At 41.9% G+C, this 20,916-nt stretch overlaps 1 protein-coding gene across 1 annotated transcript; it reads left to right on the top strand.

Annotated features, from left to right (window-relative positions):
- The first annotated feature begins 263 nt into the window (after positions 1-263).
- HEXA (hexosaminidase subunit alpha) lies at positions 264-19,400 on the top strand. Its single transcript, XM_051981958.1, has 14 exons — positions 264-645; positions 7,467-7,556; positions 8,467-8,532; positions 10,131-10,177; positions 11,152-11,262; positions 11,850-11,951; positions 12,472-12,604; positions 13,284-13,464; positions 14,664-14,747; positions 15,202-15,274; positions 16,684-16,867; positions 17,129-17,219; positions 18,124-18,228; positions 19,148-19,400. The coding sequence occupies exons 1-14, from the start codon at positions 360-362 to the stop codon at positions 19,227-19,229; spliced, it is 1,635 nt and encodes a 544-aa protein (XP_051837918.1). The 5' UTR covers positions 264-359; the 3' UTR covers positions 19,230-19,400.
- The last annotated feature ends 1,516 nt before the right edge of the window (positions 19,401-20,916 follow it).

Genomic DNA, 20,916 nt, shown 5'->3' with positions numbered 1-20,916 from the left:
GATAGCAAGGTTAAGTTCCTGGCCAGATGCCATACACTGACTGTCCTCGGTATTACCTTCAATGCAAAGGTCGGACTGCTGTGAGGAGGAACTAAACTTATTTATTTCCCATGAAAAGTACAAGATAAGCAAGTGAGGAGACTTCCCCTCCTCCAATTGGAGACTGAGTGAGGGGCGGGGTCTCAAGCGGTGCGCAGGCGCAGTCATCCAGGCGCATCCAATCCCGTGGCGAAGCTTGCCAGGGAGTCATCTGACCTCGGAACTCATGTGACTCTCCCAGCTCCTGGCGGGTGACTGAAAGGCAGAGCGGCTGCGGCGTCTCCCGTACTCTGTCTCTCCCAGAGGGCTCCTGCTCCGCGATGGCCGGGCCGGGGCAAGTGGGCGCCCTGCCGCCGCTGCTGCTGCTGCTTCCGCTGCTGGCTGTCCGGACGCTGGCCACGCAGTCGGAGGCCTACGTCTGGCCGTGGCCGCAGAAGATCTCCGTGTCCCCCAACGTGACTTTCGCCTTGAACCCCAGTCTCTTCCGCTTCCAGTACTCCGACTCCTCGGCAGTGCAGTTGGGCTGCTCCGTGCTCGACCAAGCCTTTATCCGCTACCTCGGCATCATCTTCGGGCCCGGGCCCTGGCTCTCCCGCCACCAACCAGGTGAGCCGGGGGACACTTGCCCCTTCCCCTCCGTCAGCGCCCCAGCCCGCTAGTCCCTCCAGCTTCAGGTATCCGATACAGGTCGTCTGTAAGTGTTTACTTATCAGATATTCGACACTGTGTGATAAACGCTGGGGACGTAAAAAAGAAACCAGAGAGCGTCCCGGGGAGCTTTCAGTCTGTTGGGTTCCGCCAAATACGCCCCACCCTGCTTACCGGCACTAGCGCGAATGCACTTGTGAGGGATAGAACTCCTACCCCAAAATGACTACTCAGAGACTTCTCGAAGTAAAAAAGCAGAAAAGTTGTTGCTTATTAATAGATTCTCATGAGAAGGAGCAATTGCACCGCGAGGAGGAGAGAAAGAGAAAGATTTAGGAAAAATAGACAGTTTTTATAGGTTTGGTTACAAAGGATTACTTCATAGGTTGGGGAGCATTAAGAAAATAGGTGCTCTCTCCCCTTAATTGAATGTTAGATATGGGTGCCAACAGACCTTCAAAATTTAGATTGCTAAGCTAACAGCATTCAACTAATAGTCTAAATATTGACACTGAATAGTGATAAATGTCATCGTTTCAGGTTAAATAAATATATCTAACGTTTAAGTAAATATTGGCTAACACACAACATACTTATGCAGTTCACAGAGACATAGAAATAATGAATAATAAAATACAGGAAAAGAATTTAAACATCGCTGGAAGTTCTTCACCTTATCTCTCCATTCCATACATACGCATCCCAGAAATCCCTTCTCTTGTAGACCTAGGGTTTAGCGTCCTCTTCTGCCTCCTTTTCCAGAACCTAACCTTCAGGATCAACCCCTATAGTTCTATTTTCTGCTTCTTCCGTCCCTTCCCTATGTCCTCTGACCAGAAAGACTGGCGCTACCCAAACTCAGCCATCCCCTCGGGAGGGTACTTTCCAGCCTACTTTGTCCCAAGTAGAAGCCAAATCATTTGACCAAAAAACTTTGGGGGACAAATGACTTTTGGGAGATCCTTAATTATTGGTCAAACTCCAAGCACTGGTGTCTTCCTTGCTCGTTGGTCCTAAGTTATGCCTGTGGTTGCCTTAGCCAAGGAGTCTTACATAATGTTAATATAAGTCAGATACGTGCCTTGCTGGAGAACTTTTAAAAGCATGGCTTTACCCTACTGAATCCCAAACTATTTTGTAATCAGCTCACTGTGAACAAGAGATCTTTTCCATACTACCATTTAGTTTTTTTTACTTCGAATTTGTAGCTCAGGTTGGCATTCGGTAGTGGAACCTCCATGGGACAACTTGCTGTAGAAAAGAGTTGACAGGTGTATCTAGGAGTTTTTAGATACTGAAGTACTTTACAAGCAAAATATTTCTCTGGGAAGGTTTTATCCAGCATGGAACCTGAGAACAGTGTTATGGCTAAGACATCAGGATACTTGCTGAACATTTACTGTGTATCCAGAAGACAGGGCCTCTCTGCTTGGAGAAACTTTAAATTTTATTGAGAAGAAAAGTTAGAAAAATGGTATTAAAATTATTACAAAGCATTTGCAATGAAACTGCAGACTAATGTGAGTTGAATTCCTAATTACTCTAAGCCAAATAATTAAATAAAGACTACTTGAAGAAAGGGAATTTTAATCTGCTTCTTGAGGAAGCAATGGACATGAAAAGGTAGAAAGTAGTTTGAGCAATGGGCCAACAAATTGACTTGGTTAGTATAGGCTACTGTATCAGATAATGATGAAATGGGGAAGGAAAAGATGAGGGAACCAAGTAAGAGAAGTAAGATGAGGGCAGGCAGTATTAGGCAGAAATTACTAATAATAATAATGGCCAGTATTTAAATGCTACTTTAAAGTTTTGCAAAGTATTTTACATATACTTTTTTTTTCTTTTGATCCTCATAATCACCCTGTTAGGGGTTCTCCCTAATTTGCAAATGAGAAAAGTGAAGTTTGGAGAGTTTAAGTATACCACTCTTTGCTAGTGCCATCTGGAACAAGATTTGAACTCAAGTCTCTCAGACTCCTACTATACACCATTATATCCATCATTTTCCCTAAGTATTATGTTTACAGAATATTATTCCAGCAGCCATCCATGACATTATTTTGAATGAAGAGGTGTTAGTTTGACAGAGAAAGTAGTAGTATAAAGAGCTGGCATCTTAACGCTTATGCTGAATAGGTAAATTTCTAGTGTCAGAACCCTACCCAGGACCTTGTTTAGGGAGGTGACATTTATGAATATAGAGGAAAAAATGCTATTTTACAAATCCTAATAATTAACTATTATTAAATTAAAGTAAATATGAACCATAAAATTTTACAGGTAACATTATTAAAATTAAACACAACTAATTTGATACTGATGAAAGGTATTAAAGGTAATGGGGTTCAAAAGAGACTTTGCAATAAGGTCAGAGAACATTAACTTATTGAGATATGAAAAATTCAAACATTAAGAACAGACTAGATCAATTTTAGATAAAATGGAATATATACAACTAACCACTTAGTCTACAAGTATTCCTCTTCTTTTTGACCTCTTAGCCCCCAGTGAAAAAATATAACATACTAGCAGATATATTTTGATAAGTTTGCCAATTAGCATAATTTATAGTTGAGAGGGGAAAACAGGCACTAGATAAATGTTTGCCTGATTTTAAGATTGAATAATATTTCTTCTAATTACAGTTTTTCCCCTTTCCATAGTTTATCATCTGGAGATGGAATAGTTTGTTAACAGTGAAATGCTACATTGTATCCTTCCTAGCCACACATGAAATAAAATGAAGTTAAAAGCTTACTTCTCTTCCTATGCTATCTATCTCATTTATTAATTACTTGTTTATCAGAAAACCATGAAAACTGATTTTAATGAGAATAATGAAGACATTGAAGCAAACAGTTCTCTAGAAAATCAAATTCATAGCAGTTCTCAAAGGGATCTTGAAAATTCTTAAATCCCTAATTTTACAAATGTACAGACTACAATCCAAAGACATGATTTTTCCCAAGGTCACAAGGAGCAGAAGCAGGAATTCACATGAGTCTGTTTGGATTCCAGGATCAGCAATTTTTCCAGTATAATATATTGCTATGACTGTTTTTACTAATTTTCCTTTTGAATATAATTCTTAAGTTAGTTTTCTTCTAGCCTTGCAAAAGCAGCTGTATATTTCTGCAAAAATTTAATCAGCCAAGAAAGAAAAAAGATTTCAATAATTTCCAAATAAAATACAAGTAGTTAATCAAAGCAATTGCATAATCATTAAGGTATTGTACTCTCAAAAAAAAAAACCATGATGACCAAGTATCACCCTAAGTAAGAAATAAATAATAGTTGTAATAGGTTAGGCAATCCTCTGAAATCATTCCACCATCTAGTTTGTCTTTGTTCTTTACTCTTCTGACTTATGAGTTTGCCACTCTTGTCAATTCCAGATGAAAGTTATTTCATGAAATGGCAGTTTCTTGCAAACAGCTATTGAGAAAAAAAGAAATACATCTTCCCCAGAAAGACATTGTAAGAGCAGCTAGGTGGCACAGTGGATAGAGCACAGCCCGCAAGTCAGATGGAGCTAAGTTCAAATCCAGCTTCAGACACTTAATACTAACTAGCTATGTGACCCTAGGTAAGTCACTTAACCCAATTGCCTCAGCAAAAAAAAAAAAAAAAAAAAAAAGCAAGAAAGAAAGACATTGTAAAGCTTTCCATATAACTAAAGAAAATTACTGTGGTAGAAATGTTAAAAATAAACTTGATGTTTATCACTTACACAAATAGTTCACTAAGAGGCTAACATGTATTCCAATTTTCTTATCAGTGGTACCCCTATTTATAACAAGAAGCCATCTATCTAGTCAGTGCTCCACCCAGCTAATTCTAGATTACAAAGGAAAAAGAAGTACCGCAAGCCCATGGCTGTTCTGTTTTTGGATGTCATCCATATCCTGCTATCCTCTTATTGATTATATTCTCCAAGTTCTTGGAGAAGTAGAGAGATTTAGAAGTCGAATCCCGAGGCTTCCTCTCCAATCATTTGTTTTCTACCTTCCATATGCTATTTTGAATTTAGCACCTTTTCATTGGTCTTTTCCCCAGGGAAAATGGGTTGTTTAGTCCCTAGTAAAAGAAAATAGTTGAGAGAAGAGGGATAATATTTTGTTTTGCTAAAGAAACATATCCATATTCCTCTGAGCCATTACCTCCAGTTATATCTTAAATTAGAGATTAAGCATTTCATGAGTGTGGTACTTGACTCATCTTCCCATTGTCCTTGTACTGCCTGATTCCTTATATGCTTTTCTGTGGCTTAATCTATTCCATTCTATATTCTGGTGCTCTACCATTTCAATGAAACTCCACCACATCCTTCTTCATTAGCCATCTATTAGCCAAAGAATTCTGGGAGCCAAAAATGGCTTGTTGTGTCAGGTCTTTACCCTTTATCTCTTAGCCACCCCAGTCTATCTTCATTTGCTTTGGGCAGTATCTTTCTTTGGTTTCTGTAAGTACCTGTCTCCCATTTATAATATGATTGGTATGGGACTAATTATCTTCCACAACACTATTTATTTAGTTGGTTCCACAAAACCATGAAAAAATAATAACAATTGCTAACATTTACCTTGTACTTTACCATTTACAAAATACCTTATTGTATTCTTTTTTGGTCCTTACAACAACTCTATAAAGGGTTATACAAGTAATTGTATTTTAAAACTGAAGAAATTAAAGCCCCCAAAAGTTGGGACTTGTCCACTGTTAGCTATAGAGCCAGGAATGAAACACAGACCCTCTGACTTCAGATTCACTGTTTTTTTCAAATTAATGACACAAGGCAGCACTGTTTACTCTTGTAGTTAAATGGGGCATGGCAAATGCAGGCAAAATCCTTTTCCTACCCTTCTGAGTAAAATCTTTTTTATCAGATATCCTGTATTTATTTATATGTGTATGTGTATATGTATGAATCTCTTCAACCCCACCCCTGCCACTAGAAATTCATATGTATGTGTGTATGTATCTTTTAAATCCCACCCCGTCACTATAAACTTCATATATGTGTATGTATGTATGTATCTTTTCTTTTTTTTTTTTCTTTTTCTTTTTTTTAATAACTTTTTATTGACAGAACCCATGCCAGGGTAATTTTTTACAGCATTATCCCTTGCACTCACTTCTGTTCCGATTTTTTCCCCTCCCTCCTTCCACCCCCTCCCCCAGATGGCAAGCAGTCCTTTACATATTAAATAGGTTACATGTATGTAGCTTTTCAACCTCACCCCTGCTACTGTAACTTCCTGAGAGCAGATCCAGTCATTTTTATTATAAGGCCCTCTGCTGCTCTTAATCTGTGAACCTCATGTGAAGAAATCCAGAAATTAGAAAAGAGAAGCTCAGCAAAAGCAGAAACAGAAGTGATGTGCCACCTTGACAACCCCTCAATAGAAAGAGGTGCTTAAAGGGTTTGGGAAAACAAATCATAAACCAAAAATGGAAGTGTGATATGGTATGTGATAGGAAATCAGTTAACCAAATTCACTATTTGCCTAGTAATAATTTCATCCTTCAAAAGATAGTGAAAGCACCAAAGAGAATTCCTACTATGAATCTGATCTCATCAAGGAAAAATTGCTTGTTGGAATGATGAAAGCAACATGGGGAAATGATCACTCAATTTTAGGATTTGTGATAGACAAGCAAGATTCTAGTTAGATTTGGAGAAAGCCAATTTCAGAGAAGTCAGAGAAAAGGAAGATAGGGATTCCCTTGGATTAAAATTTAGTAGAGAAAATAATCTCTACGTGTTATGTACAGGGATATCCCTGGGATATGTCCTGCCTCACAAATGAAATTCTGAAAATAGAAAGGAATTATTCCAATTTCAAGAAAAAAAAAACTGTCAAAATCATACAATATGAATGCACAAGAAACTCATTAACAAACTTAGATTTTTTCCAAAGATACAAGAAGATAGATAGATAGATAGATAGATAGATAGATACTAACAATAGTATCAGAAGCAAAACTTTAAAATCTATTTGGGGGGGGGGGAGGATTTATAAGATTAATCTAAGTTCAGAATTTGCATTCGACAGGCATAGAGTTAAAAGGATAGGGGTGATAAAAGTTTATTACTGCTTAGAATTTTGATTCAAATAAGACAGGGGGGAGAGAAAATTTATAACACCAAAGTAATATACAGTCAACAAATGCAATACAATAAAGACAATATAAGAAACAAACATCACATACGGCATCACCACTATGGGGTAGCATCAACACTTAAGAGTTTCTTGCCTGGGGAATCCCATTCACAAACTAGAGGCCTACTGGCCTGAGCTAGTCACAACAAAACAGATAAGACCTCTACTAGAGAAGTTTCCATCCAGACCCACATGTGAATTAACATCATCATAATTGACATTTGTTTAAGTGCTTTAAAGTCCACAAAATACTTAATGATTCTCTGGGTATATGTAAAGACTACATAGCTAACAGAATAAAAAGAATAAGTACATACATCTGATCAATGAACAATAAGCATGGTCCAAGACTTGGTGCTACCCTTTTATTGGAGGAACATGAGTTCCTTACTGAACAATATGTGCCTGGAGAGGTCTCTTAATCTCTCTGAACCTCATATTTCCTCATCTATAAAAAATGAGGGTATTAAATTAGATGACCTCCCGTGTGACTCTTGGCAAGTCACTTAACCCCAATTGCCTCAGCAAAAAAAAGATTGCCCTAAAGGTCCTTCCTATTATATATGCTATATTGGTGGAGGTGAGAGTCCCGAATTTCTTCTCTTCTTGCAGGACTGAAGCAAACGATGAAGAATTCTTTGGAAGTCTTTGTGAATGTCCCTGGATGTGACCAGTTTCCAGAAATGAATTCTGTGGAGAATTGTAAGCACATCCTTGGGTTACAGATCTTTCCTGTGAACGTGAAAGCTTGACAGCTCAGCCCTGCCCCTAAAGGATTTCCCCAACTATTGAACCAGCTAGCCATTCCCCAAGAAGTTCTCAAAGCACTAGAGGTGCCACAGCAGGGACAGGACAGGATACAGAGTATATATCCTTACAGTCTTCAAAGGTTCATGCCACATGCTTATAGCCTTAAATACCAAAGAACCAACGGGTAGTGGACTTAGATGTTACATGAGGTTTAGGCTTAGCCTTCCTATGCAGAAGAACTATAGCAGAGACTTTCAGGCTCACCCAAATGAAATTATTTTTTGTAAGTAATGGCAAAGTCTATGGAATGCCTCTGAGCCTTAGGAGTGTTTTCAGTTCCTAAATTAAGCAAAAAGATTTGATTTCCCTTTAAACAGCACCCTTCGGGTGAAGGAGAAGTTAATTGGAAGGGGGGGGGGAGGGAGAGGGTGATTGGAGATAGCATGAGAGCACATTCTCAACCCCTGTCATCTATTATAATATTAAGCCTTTTTTATATTCCATGATGAGGTTTAGTAGGAACATGTGTATCCACAAAGGAAATTAAGGAATTATTAAGCATCAGAACTTGGCAAAAATAATGGAAATTATAGTAGAGCCCACAATTACACACACATACACCTCTGCCACTTAACTCTCCCGAGGCTATCTGAAACTGTTGTGGCAGATAGGTTTCCCAAATGCCATGATTCTACCTCGCCCCAGCAAAAGTTCCCAGAAGCCAACATGCTGGTCCATAACTGCCAGCACTAGAAGCTTCACCTTGAAAAACAAAACTGGTTTTATTTTCATTTAAGACTGGGGTATAAAATTCACTGTTTTCAAGCCCTAACCCTGCAGACTTTTTTTGTTTTCATTTCAGACACCTTGACCCTCAGTGATCAACAGTTCATCCTGAAAGCTCATACTGTCTGGGGAGCTCTCAGAGGTAATGGTACAGAGGCTCACATGAGGTGGGAAGTTGAGGGATTAGATGACCTAGATTTTTCGTTGATTTGTTCTAACGGAGTTTCTCTAAACCTGACTGCTAGGTCTGGTGTTGGGAGGCTTTGAAATTAAGGCCTCTTAAAAGTAAAGCAGATGAGCCAGCTCTCCTCAGGGAATCAAATGAGATATCCACAGGTTTCCTTTCTGTTGAGATGTGTCCCTCTGTGTACAAAAATCAGACACTGTAGTAGTGGTTTCTCTTCTAGAAAAGCCTTTTATGGAAATAATTGAGGATTGTTTGGATGGAGGAAGCCTTAGTAATGGTGAGATAATGAAAACCCATTTATATGAGGTTCCAGAGCACATACAGTTCAGTAGTGCCAGCATTATTACCTCCTTTTTATGGATTAGGACACTGAAACTAGCCATGACTATGCTAGTCTGGAAGCACAGAACGAGCCTCGTAACACTGAATCCAATGCTTTCTCAGGGTCCAGGAAGAAAGGCCCTTTACAAGAATTCAAAAGAGTTCCTGCTCTTTACAAAAAGCCACCTGGGGGCTTACCTCCTACGGCTTGGAGAAACTGGGCTTTATAATGCCTCTGATGTGATTCTTCTTTAATCTCTGGGTGAGAAACAGACATCTTTTTTAGTTGATTTGAAAAGAAAAATAAATATATAGTGAAAAACAAGACTTCTAAATCTGTGGCATTAGAGAAACTAAGTGATCTTAACTCAGAGTCATTCAATGTATATGTATATTTGTTTGTCACTTTCCTGTTTAGATGCAAGATCTGACACTAGGCATTATGGGAGATAAAGAAGTGAAGAACACATATAGTTCCTAATCATTATAGTCCAGTTATATATAGTTTTATATACATATATATATCTTTATATATGTTTAGACTTTAGAGTTTATATTTATATATATATATATAAACTCTAAAGTCTGCTAAGGATTGGAAGGTTCTTAAGTTGCTGCAGACTCTCACAAGGATCCCTTTTAGCTCTAAAAATCTATCCTTTTAGTTCCCCAAAGAAGCAGTTTTTGATTGCCTTCTTTCCCTTAGCTGCCTTCTTCTTTCTTCTTTCTTCACTAAGAGCTCAGATCTGGGAACTTACAGAGATTCCAGGCAATACAAAACTTTCTAAGATGGCCAGACTTGCAGACTAAGGAAAATAACACTAGGCCTCTCACCTCTTTAGCTGGCCACCAGATCTACAGAAGGAAGAGGCCCCAAGCAAGAGCTGGGACTTGTTAGAGACCTTCCCAGTGTCCTGTCCCCCTGAACAAGCATTCAGTGACAGATGGTGTCTGACAAAGAAAAAGTAGATAAAAGGAATGGATAGATATCTCTTGTTTAACTTTTCTCAGTTATCTTACTATGGATCAACCAAATATCCCCAAAATGTATTAGAAATGCTTCTTGAATTCTTTCTCCCTGAATTTTCAAGGAAAAATGAGCATTGATCTTGCCTATCTCGCTTTCTTTGCTCACACATCATACCCTGCAACCACCGGGCATCATTTTAAGTTGGGGCAGTTTCTTCCCTCACTTCCCCCAGACCTCACCCTGCCCCTCTGGTTCTCCACAGGCCTAGAGACTTTTAGCCAGCTCATTTGGAGATCCGCAGAGGGCATGGTGAGTGTGTGTCCCAAGTGACTGAAGGAAGTTTACAATATAATGCCTTTTTTTTGTCATAAGTTCTCTCTGGATGTCAAAAGTGGTATAAGACATTCCTGGCTAGCTAGAATTTGGGAGGAAATACAAAGGTTGGGGATGTGGTTGGATTGTGATTTAAGGTTCCCTGGTTGATAGAATGAGGTTGCATAAAATAACTAGAGTTTACCTGTACCCTAGACCATAATAAGCCATAATAAGTCACTAAAGAAAATAGAAATTAAAGCATTCAAATATAAATTTTAAAACTAGAGTGCCATTTTGCATGATGGTACTTTTTGTATAACCTATATCAAGTTGCTTGCTTTCTCAAGGAAGAAAAGAATTTGGAATTGGAAATTAAAAAAAAAAAAAAATTGATAGAGCATCAGCCTTGGAGTCACAAGGACCTGAGTTCAAATCTAGCTTCAGACCCATGATACTAACTATATAACCCTGAACAAGTCACTTAAACTCCTCCTTCCTCTCCCCAAAAAAGTATAAAAATTTTGTTTACATGTAAGTGAACAAAATTTTATATAATTTTTTTTTAATAAGAGTGAAAAGCTAAAACTTAGTGAATCAGCTTTTTTGTGTGTGGCCTTTGAGTGCAGGGTGTAGCTTTGTAAGACTGTTCCAGGACATAGGTTTTGGGGCCCCATGGATATATCCCTGGAAAATTTCAGATATTAGTAATTATGAGATAGCCAATGAACATTAAGTTCCTATTATGTGCCAAGTCCTATACTAAGCACTGGAAATAGAAAGCACCATAAAGTGAATCAGTCTGTTAGAGGGACCATGGAAAGACTAGGAAGATCAGGGATGTGCTGTTATCCAAAAGGGGTTTGTATTTAGCCACCATCAACAAAGTTCTTAGACCCTGGGTCTCTTCTTAGACTTTGGGAATAGGGCATGAGTGTCATTGATTAAACTTTCATTTTTGTTCTGCTCAGTTCTATGTCAAGCAGACTGAAATTGTAGACTTTCCTCGATTCCCTCACCGAGGCTTACTGCTGGACACGTCTCGTCATTACCTCCCACTGCAGAGCATCCTGGAGACACTGGTATGAAATTATGATTCTCCACTTCAGGACCCTAAGGAGTTACTTGGGGAGTTATTATGGCAAGCTTTAACAACCCTTCCTAAGACATTCTATTTTATGATTCTTCACTAGTCCCAGAGAGGTGACCTACCTGGAAAACTCCAGAGGAAAGAAAGGACAAAATTCAGACTTCAGTGCCCATTAGGCTCCATGTTCAGTTCATTGAGGAGAAAGAGTCAAGTTTGAGATCAATCAGAACTTAAGACTCTGATCCTGACAGAAGTTTCTACTTGACTGACTGGATTTTGGTTGGCTTTTCACGTATAGAAGAAACTGTTCTCTTTGTCCATTTGGGCCAAGCTGGTTCTTTCCAAGTCTCCTTTAGATGGTGCTTATTTCAGTGTTACAAAGCCATAAAGGCATATGCTTTGACCATAAAAGAGAGGGCCCTAGAAACATGAAGTACTGGAATCAAGCAGCAAGAAGATGTATTTTCACGCTTTCCTCCAACTTTAGGGAGAGTAGAAGGGCATTATCTTGGGATGTTGGTGTGTCTTGAATCTTAATATGGAAGGAAGAGGTAAATTTATGTGTGTTCTGTCCTCCAGGATGTCATGGCATATAACAAATTCAACGTCTTCCACTGGCACATAGTTGATGACCCTTCTTTTCCATATGAGAGTATGACTTTCCCTGAGCTTAGTAGAAAGGTATGTATGTTTTTTCCTGGTCTTTCTAAAATTGTGAATGGGAAGCACCTGGCTTCTTTGCAGGGTGCTGTTAGTGGGAACAGGGACCACATAAGAGCCACCTGTAGCTTTAATTAGTGGGAAAAGGACTGTATTGCACCTTCAAGTCCTCCTCTGTGTCTTTGGACAACATTTCATTTTTCTGATTATCAGTTTCCTTATGTTTTTAATGGTACCAATAATCCCTGCTCACCTCACAGAAATGTGAGAGCCAAAAAAATAAACATTAAAAAAGATCAGGAACAATAAGGATGTGAGATATTATTTTAAATGATTTTGTCACTAACCAGTGACTCTTCTCTATTGTCCTATTTGGCATTCTTGTATTGAGTACAAAGCCTGGGGAAGACTCCATGATCCTGTCCAGTTTGTGCTGCTCAGGCAGTTACAGTGAGGATGGGCTAAGCCTATGTGCTGAATATTGGGAGTTCATCTTCCTCTACTGGTGAGAGTACAAGAAGGAACTGTTTGTGTCTTTCAGGGATCCTACAACTCTGCCACTCACATCTATACAATTGGGGATGTAAAGAGGGTCATTGAATATGCCCGAATGCGAGGCATCAGAGTCATATCAGAATTTGACACACCTGGGCACACTTTGTCTTGGGGAAAAGGTAAGAAAGAGGAGGAGGAAAATCAGGAGGAAGCCAATATCTTCTTTTCAGGTCTTCCCTTGGCAGCATCTCTTTAACATGTAACCCATAGACAAAAACATACCACACTCCAGTTTTTCTTCTTAAGAATAACAGATTTTCCTGATACTTTTTCCCACTTGGAAAATTGGAAGTGCAAAAGAATGCAGAATGGGGAAAAAATTTGAAATTTAGTTGGATTTGGGCCAATAAAAGTCTCCTGATGCTGCTAGTAAAGCCCACTTAGATTTCCTTACTTAACTGAAGCTTTGGTCCCTTTCAGAATTAAAGAAGCAAAGTCACATGAGTTCTCAAAAGAGGAGCTATGGAGGGTAGACTATATCCTAAAACTCTTTTCTAAGAACCCAATAGATTTGGACCTCTTAGGAAGGAAAAAGGAAAATGAATAACCATGTATCAAGCACCTACCATGAGCTGGGCACCATGCTTAGCACTTTACAAACATCTTATTTGGAAAGCAGCAACAGGTAAATTCAGTGCCCCATAATGTAAGTCCTAAATAAGTTCTGATTTCCTGCTTAAGGTAGAAATAAGCTATTGCAATACAGCCCCAAATCGTTGATCAGTAGAGCTATTCTCAGGCTAGACCTAGTATTAGGTCTACTTCTGTGTGATTGTGTATGTGTCTCTCTTGGATTAGGTATTCCTGGGCTGCTGACTCCTTGCTACTCAGGCAGCACTCCTTCTGGCACTTTTGGTCCAGTAAATCCCATCCTCAACAGCACCTATGAGTTCATGGCTTCATTCTTCCAGGAGATCAGCTCAGTTTTCCCAGACTTTTACCTTCACCTTGGAGGGGATGAGGTTGATTTCACATGTTGGTATGAGCCCTCAGTTCATCCCCATTTCCCTTTTGATTTAGTAAGTCAGAGTCAAGAAGCTGGAGTTCTTGGAGGGGGAAGGGGGAAGTGGTGTGTGTGTGTGTGTGTGTGTGTGTGTGTGTGTGTGTGTGTGTGTGTGTGTGTGTGTGTGTGTGTAGATGTAGACTGGGGATTGAGGGTAGAAAAGAAGGAAATGGGAGAATTGAAATGTTGGAATTCCTTGACCATTCAAAACCAAGGTCTCTAGTCCTATAGAGTCATACAAAAGAGAAGGTGGATTAATAATTTCACAGCTTTTCTTCTCTTTCCTCCTGCCTGATTATGCTCCCTGCCTAAACTATCTATTCAGCCTTATATTCTTCCCCAATCCAGTACCATCATTTTGCTCTAGTTTCCCTTTGTCTCAGTCCTCTTCTACCTTCTACAAATCTTAGAGCAAGAGAGATCAAGCAAGGTATTAATGAAGTTTCCTTCTCCTGTTCCTAATTCTTTGCTAACCAAAAAAGGGCAAAAAAGAGCTATTATTAATACAGTTGAGATGAAAGATCTAACAGAAGCCATTATATATTTCAAAACAATTTTATAGGATTTAAGAGAACCAAGAAAGGAAGACACTAGTTGGAAAGCAAAGTCAGGAAAAGTTTTGAGGAAGAGATTTCAAATGGGGCCTTGCAGGGGAAGTAGAATTTGGATGGTGGTGGGAGATAGGCATTTCAGATTCATTGAACTCTGAAAAAAAAGTAAAAGAACTTGAACATTACTGAGAAATAGCTTGAGAGTCTGAAGACCTAGGCTTGAATCTCAGATCAGCCACATAATACTCATATACTGCTGGGGAAGTCACCATCTCCCAGGATTTTATTTGCTTCATCTTTAAAAGAGGGAGTAGGGTTAGACAGTCTGAGGTCTCTTCAGTCTTTTAACAGCATCTGATCCTCCCTTGTGGAAGCCAGAGAAAGCTGGGAAGGTTGGCTGAAGTCCTATTCGAGAAGATCTTAAATGCTGTGCTGTCAAAGGTTGGCACAAAACCAGGACATAACTCTCCTATAGTCTTCACTCCAGGGCTAGCAGTTGCTTTTTGGTTCTCTTTCAGACTGGAGAAAGAAATAGCAGGAAATTAGGTGACTGTTCCCTATCTCCCCAAGGTTCTGAAGTTCTGGATATGTAAGAATGGGAGAAATTAGTCTTCTTTCTTGCAGGCGATCTAATCCAGATATTATGGCCTTCATGAAGGAAAGAGGTTTTGACCGCTTTGAGAAATTGGAATCTTTCTACATTCAAAAGTAAGGATGGGGATATGTTTCCCTGAATAGGAAATTGGAATTTGGGGGCAGGGGAGAATGGTCTGGGACCCTCCTACACCCTGTGTAGTACCGTCCTTTACTTTGAAATATAGTGTCTTCTAATGTAAATTACATTTTCTAAGCTCCCTCTACCCTCTAGCCATTGAAAATGAAAAATCCTGCTACTTTCACCGCTCCCCCATCCCTTAAGCTCTGCCTCTCACCATCTTCCCAAGCAGTTCCCTCTTCCACTCCAGTACATTATTGGCCTCACCTGAAGCAAGGAGAAAAAGTTGTGTAGCTGGGATTTCATAGGAGACTTTTTCCTCCGTTGTCCAAAAATGAAAACCCAGAATTCTGGGTATCGGGGGAACGCCAGCCATCCCCAGGATTATGGCCTGCTCTTCACCTATTGCAGCTTTCAATTGGATATGCTGATTTCTCTCTTCCTCAGGCTACTGAACATTGTGTCTTCCTATAGAAAGGGCTACATGGTGTGGCAGGAGGTGTTTGACAATAATGTGAAGGTAAGAGAAGTATTATGAAGGAAAAAGAAGGAGCAGTTTGCTGTCTTGATCCTATGAACTTTGGGCAGGTGTCGGTGGTCCTGTCATTCCAGCCCTCCTTGCCCCTTGCAGCTCCCCAGGAGCACTAGGGCCCCAGAGGCTCTGCAGAGAGCAGGCCGTGGCTTCCATTCCAGTACTACCACTACAGAGCTGATTTTCTCCAGATGCCCTGGATTTCATTTTTAATGGGTCAAAGAGAAGACTTGGAAGCCTTTCCCGTGAAGGAATCTGCCCCACTTACTTTCTCCTAGGCTTTTTGTACAGATGAGATTCCATTCGACCTAAACCTTGGATTTCAGAGAAGTGGAACAGCATATCTGCCTCCTCTTCCGTCTACTCCTTCCCAACTTGAAGGACTTTCTGTTCTTGCAGAGCCTCTCAGAGCTGCTGGGCTTTGCTTCTTGCAACTGAGACCAAGGTTTCCGATCTCTTTAGAGATCACTAAGTGATGCAGTGAATTCTGCACTTGGCTTCAGGCACACCTGAATTCAAATCCAGCCTCAGACACGGCTAGCTGTGTGACTCTGGGCAAGCCACTTACCCATTCATCTTCAATTTTCTCATTAGTGAAATTTGGGTGATAATTTTAGCACCTGCATCACAGGATTGTGGTGAGCATCAAATAAGATAACATTTAAAACACTAGACGTGAGCTACTGTTGTTATTATTGTTATTATTATTCTTACATGATGTTTAGAACAAAGGGCTGGCTAAAGTTCTCTGTTTAGCCCAGAAAGATGGCCGCCTATCTCCAGGAGCATTTGGAAACACTTGGACATTTGGGCTGCCCCATGGTAGGGGCGCACTCATTGGCTTATTCCCAGCTCTATTGTTCTGGGTACAGTTGGCCTGGCTCTTTGGCCTTTTAGTTTTGTTTCTTGGAACCCCACCACCACCACTACCACCTGCCTTCCTTCCCCACACACCCCTGCCCAAGTTTTAAAGTGAGGTTCTAAACAGGAAGAGGGACAAAAATGTGGTTCAGAGTCAAGTGCCTTCTATATTCCTGCCTCTCTCCTCCAGCCCCAGGCCAGTAGACAGGGGCTCCTCAGCACTGGCAGGATGAGAAGGAGTGCTTCACCCTGGGTCTGAGATTTGGAAACGAGAGATGCCTTACCCTCTCTGTCAGCTGGCAGAGGCCCAGGGCACCCTGGAACTCGGGCCTTTGGAGGTGCTCAAACACGACCCTCTTGGGGGTCTACAAAGAGGGGTAGAGGTAGGGACAACAAGGACATTGAATAGGTCTCTGTTCTTTTGAAGTGTTTAGCCCATGTGAGGCCATTAGTTCTGGTGAAAGTGCTGAGGCCCTTTCCCCTAGCAGCAGGTAACCTTCACTCCTAATCCGTCTTATTTCGTTTCTTGTCACCAGCTGAACCCAGACACTGTGGTGCATGTCTGGAAAGAAACGAACCCTTTCCCATACACCTTGGAGATGCAGAATGTCACCAAGGCAGGGTTCCGTGCCTTGTTGTCTGCGCCCTGGTATCTGAACCGTATCTCCTACGGGCAGGACTGGCAGGAAATCTACATGGTGGATCCCCTGGACTTTGAAGGTTCGAGGATGTGGAAGGGAGGACATAGGCCCCTCCTTCTCTTGTGGCACTCCTTGGAATTGGGACCCACAAGAGGAAATCTGAATAATGGGAGTTCAGAGGGTTTGGTCCTGAAAGGAGTTTCAGTCCTTCTTGGAGCTGCCCACAAATACATCTTTTCATGATGCCCTGATGTTTGGAACTATTAAATAACATGTCCTCCTGCTGGACTTGTCCTGAGTCCCTGGCATTGCCTTCATGACCGAGCTTATGTTCCCGCAGGCAGCCCTGAGCAGAAGTCTCTGGTGATTGGGGGCGAAGCCTGCATGTGGGGCGAATACGTGGACGAGACAAATCTGACCCCCAGACTCTGGTAAGCAGCAGGGGGGGAGTGGAACTGGTTAGAGGAAGGGAGGAAATAATGGAGTCGTAAGGGGCAGCTGGCAAACAAGGCAGGAGAGAGATGAAGCCCAGCAGAAGCCGTGGCTTCCAACTGGCCTACGCTGACCCAGAGTTATTTCTGATGCCCTCCTGATATTTTTTTCCTCCTCCCCTCATCTTCTGGCCCAATAGCCACACCAAGTGTTAGCCTCGTGATTCCTTCAGTTTGTATAATCTTTCTTGTGCTAGTCTCATCCAGGGCTGGTAGTTAAGATAGGGAGTGTACCTCATTTTTTCCATGGGTGCCAAGGGCATAAGTCATTTGCCGAGGGCCAGGCCCTGGGCACTCGCTACCCTTTGCTTTTCCCTGCCACTCCCAAAGTCTGGCGCGTCATGTCTCGTGCCCACTTAGCCTGCACTCAGCTACAGCTACCTGCTGCTGACCCCAGAGCCATGTTCCACCTCTGCTTTGTGACCCCAAGAGGGAAACATTTTAATGTGGGAGAAAGGCCGTGGGTTCTGAAAACAGAAGATCTGGGTTCAAATACCACCTCTGGCTGTCTGATCTTGGCAACTCACTTAAATCCTTTTATCTCAGTTTCCTCATCCATATATTGAGATGGCCTCAGATGACGCTCTCCATGATCCTCTAAAACCCCAGTATGCCATTTCCTCCAAGACCCTTTTCACAATTGTTGTCTTCTTCTTTGAGAGAGGGCAGGATTTGTTAGATGAAATAACCATGTCTAGGTCACAGTACGCGAGTGGTTCAGCCATAAGATTCTCATCCCCAGCACTCTCTGGGGCACATCCACTCACCCCTTTCCTGTTCCAGTCACATCCTCCCAGCCCAAACAAGAAATCTGACCAGGGGCTGGCTCTGTGTCCCCATCCAGGCCCAGGGGAGGAGCTGTGGCAGAGAGGCTTTGGAGCAGCCAGTCCACGAGGGACTTGGATTTGGCGTATGACCGACTGGTCCACTTCCGGTGTGAGCTGCTCAGGTAGGAGGGGCAGGGATTGTGCCCTAGATTGGTATTTCCAGCTTTCACCAGGGCAAATTATTGTGGGATTGGGAAGATGATATTTGTAAATTTGCCTTTTTAACCTTGGCTTCAGTCTAATGATATGGATTAGACATAGTACTCAAATTCCTCAGAGCCTTTTTGCAGTCTACGCAGTCCTTCTCATCAAACATTGTTAAGTTTGGCTGTTTCTAAGAATTTTTGCAGAAGGAAAGAGGTTCCTTAAAGCCAAGAGCTAGACCACAATAATTTGTTCTCTCCCGCATTGATTGCACACCTCGCCAGACATATGGTCATTGTAGAAAGCTCACTAGGTTAGGAGTAAGATTGGAGGGTCCAATCCAACTGCTGTGATTATGAGCACTTAACTCGTCCCTGAGCCTGTTTCCTACCAAATGAAACAAGACGATTAGACTAGATATTTTAGATCACCAAGCCACTAGAATCTGTGGCTTGAGTTTTGTACGCTCCTGCTCAAAGCTGACACTTGCAGTGCCCAGGGATGTAGGGAATGACTCAGGCTGGCCTGAGATTGTCCATGGCGTAATCCCTGATCTCGCCATCCCAAAGCCCTGGTTGTGAGCCCATGCCTTCCCATTTCCTGGGCCTCCCTAGCTGGAGCTCTGAGGATCTTTGGCTTGTTTCCATCCTCAGCCTAAGTGCTCTGACCTCTGGGCCTAGATAGGGCTCAGTCAGTCCTAAAATTACCTTGTTCTTTCTTTGCGTACATGTTGTATCCAACGGTAGAATGTGAGTTTTTTGAGGACAGGAACTGTTTCAGGTTCCCCAGGCTTTTGCCCATAGGCACATAATAAGTGATTTTCTATCAGTTCCTTCCCAACCCTAGCTCTGTCCCCTCCTTCCCATGACCTGCTTTCTCCTTTTTGTCTTCTTACAGACGAGGTATCCAAGCCCAGCCTCTCTTTGTAGGCTATTGTGAGCATGAATATTTCCATAGAATGGAGCAAAATCATCCTTGAACTCATCCTGCATGTGTTGATCACTCAGGAAACTTGGGTCATGTCAGGCTGGCTCTCTAGCTTAACCCAAGTGGTGAGCAAACCTCCATGTGCATCCCTGGGGACCCCCTGGTGGGGAGGGGGCTGGAGATTGTGCTGTGATTCAAGTCCAATAAAGAATTTTGTGACAAACTGCTTTTGTGAGCCCACAACTGTGACTGACTCACCAATCAATCATTGTAACTCCATTCAAGACAGCAGCAGTTCAACTATTTCTCCTCCAATCCTAGGAAAGCATTTAACAGTACTTGCATTTGAGCAGTTTGATGCTCAGAATAAATCTCCTGAACTTTAGCAATCCCCTATCTAGTCTTTGTACTGATTTCCTATTACTCTCCAAAGGCTAACCCCTGAGGCAAAGGAACTTCTTCCCAGGATCTTTAATAGGTCTTGGATCCAGCTCCTTTCTTGACATTCTCTTTTCTAGAACTCTGGGTAATCTCTAGGGAGAGGAAGGGACAGTGGTTAAAGGGTCCCAGGCTCCTGAAGAACCACAGGACCTCAAGTGTGTCCCTGATGCATGCTGTAGCAGACGTGCCCACAGCCCACAAGCCTAGGGCTTGCCAGACAACCCAGTAAAACAGATAACACTCCAACCAAAAGAAATCTTGGCCACCTGCCTATCAGAAGCCTCCAGTTTTACATTAAAGATTAAGCCTTTTGAAAATGCAAGTTATCTTTGATAGAGAGGTGGAGACTTAAGGTCTGAACATTTGATGAGATTCCAGTTTTGGAGTTTGTCTCTGCCAAGTTAAAATGTGAAGACTCTCGTATAAAGTCTAATCTTGAAGGCAGAGACTTACTTTTCTTGACTTTCCAGTGCAAGGCACTGGGGCACCCTATCACCCAATATATAGGGTGTCCCTATATATTGGGTGATAGAATATTAAACTCTCCTCTGTCCTAGGATGCCCAGTATAAGGCTTTTAGTGAAGACATCTAATAGGCCTGGGCTTGGGAAGAAGAGGAAAGATGTAGTGTTTGGCCTCTGGAGAGAGACCAGCATAGATGAAACGGGATACCCTTGTTCAATAAGATGAACCACCTTTAGCTGCTGGCTGTGGAGTGCCTAAATGGTAGGGAGGGCAAAGAAAGTGATTCCTCCCTTGGTGACTGGGGGGCAGCATCTGGCCAGGGATACCATTCTGTCCTCCCTGTTCCCCTTTGCAAAGTGGTAGTTGGTGCTGCCCCTCTGGCTGCCCAAGATGCCATCAACTCTCCAGACACCTTAAAGGCTATGATTTCTGGGGAGAGACCCCAACTGCAGGGTCAGTTTGGCTGTTCAAGCCAGGTAGAATACTCCAGATGGACAGGTAACTCCCAAGACTAAGAAGGCTTTAAGAGCTTTCCCAGGCTCCCCTGTCCCTCTTCCACACACTCACTTGTCTCCAACCTTTGCTTGGAGGGATGGGACTAACTGCCTTGTATTTGAAGGACTTCCCATGGAAGGAGATTAGGGAATGCTTGGGTCAGAATCCTTGCCTTGCTCCTCTGAGATCTGGGGAAAGGCACTTTCCAGGCCAAGTTTGTAGAGACCGTCTCCCGGCCGGGGATGTTCATAGACTGGCCCCCTCATTGGAATTCTCTCTCTGCCTCCTGGCTTCCTGCAGGGCGTGGCTTCTCACCTGCCAGTCCCTGCCATCCCTTG

The sequence above is a fragment of the Antechinus flavipes genome, chromosome 2 (genome assembly GCF_016432865.1).
Source record: "Antechinus flavipes isolate AdamAnt ecotype Samford, QLD, Australia chromosome 2, AdamAnt_v2, whole genome shotgun sequence".
NCBI classification, from domain to species: domain Eukaryota; kingdom Metazoa; phylum Chordata; class Mammalia; order Dasyuromorphia; family Dasyuridae; genus Antechinus; species Antechinus flavipes.
Note: the sequence above shows the minus strand (reverse complement) of the source record. Positions and strands in the feature narration are given on the sequence as shown.

Bases quoted from the DNA above. Each gene is read 5' to 3' on its own strand.
- HEXA (XM_051981958.1), top strand. From the start codon at position 360: ATGGCCGGGCCGGGGCAAGTGGGCGCCCTGCCGCCGCTGCTGCTGCTG. The intron at 12,605-13,283 runs GTAAGAAAGAGG...CTCTTGGATTAG, and splicing joins CACTTTGTCTTGGGGAAAAG to GTATTCCTGGGCTGCTGACT. The intron at 18,229-19,147 runs GTAGGAGGGGCA...GTCTTCTTACAG, and splicing joins TTCCGGTGTGAGCTGCTCAG to ACGAGGTATCCAAGCCCAGC.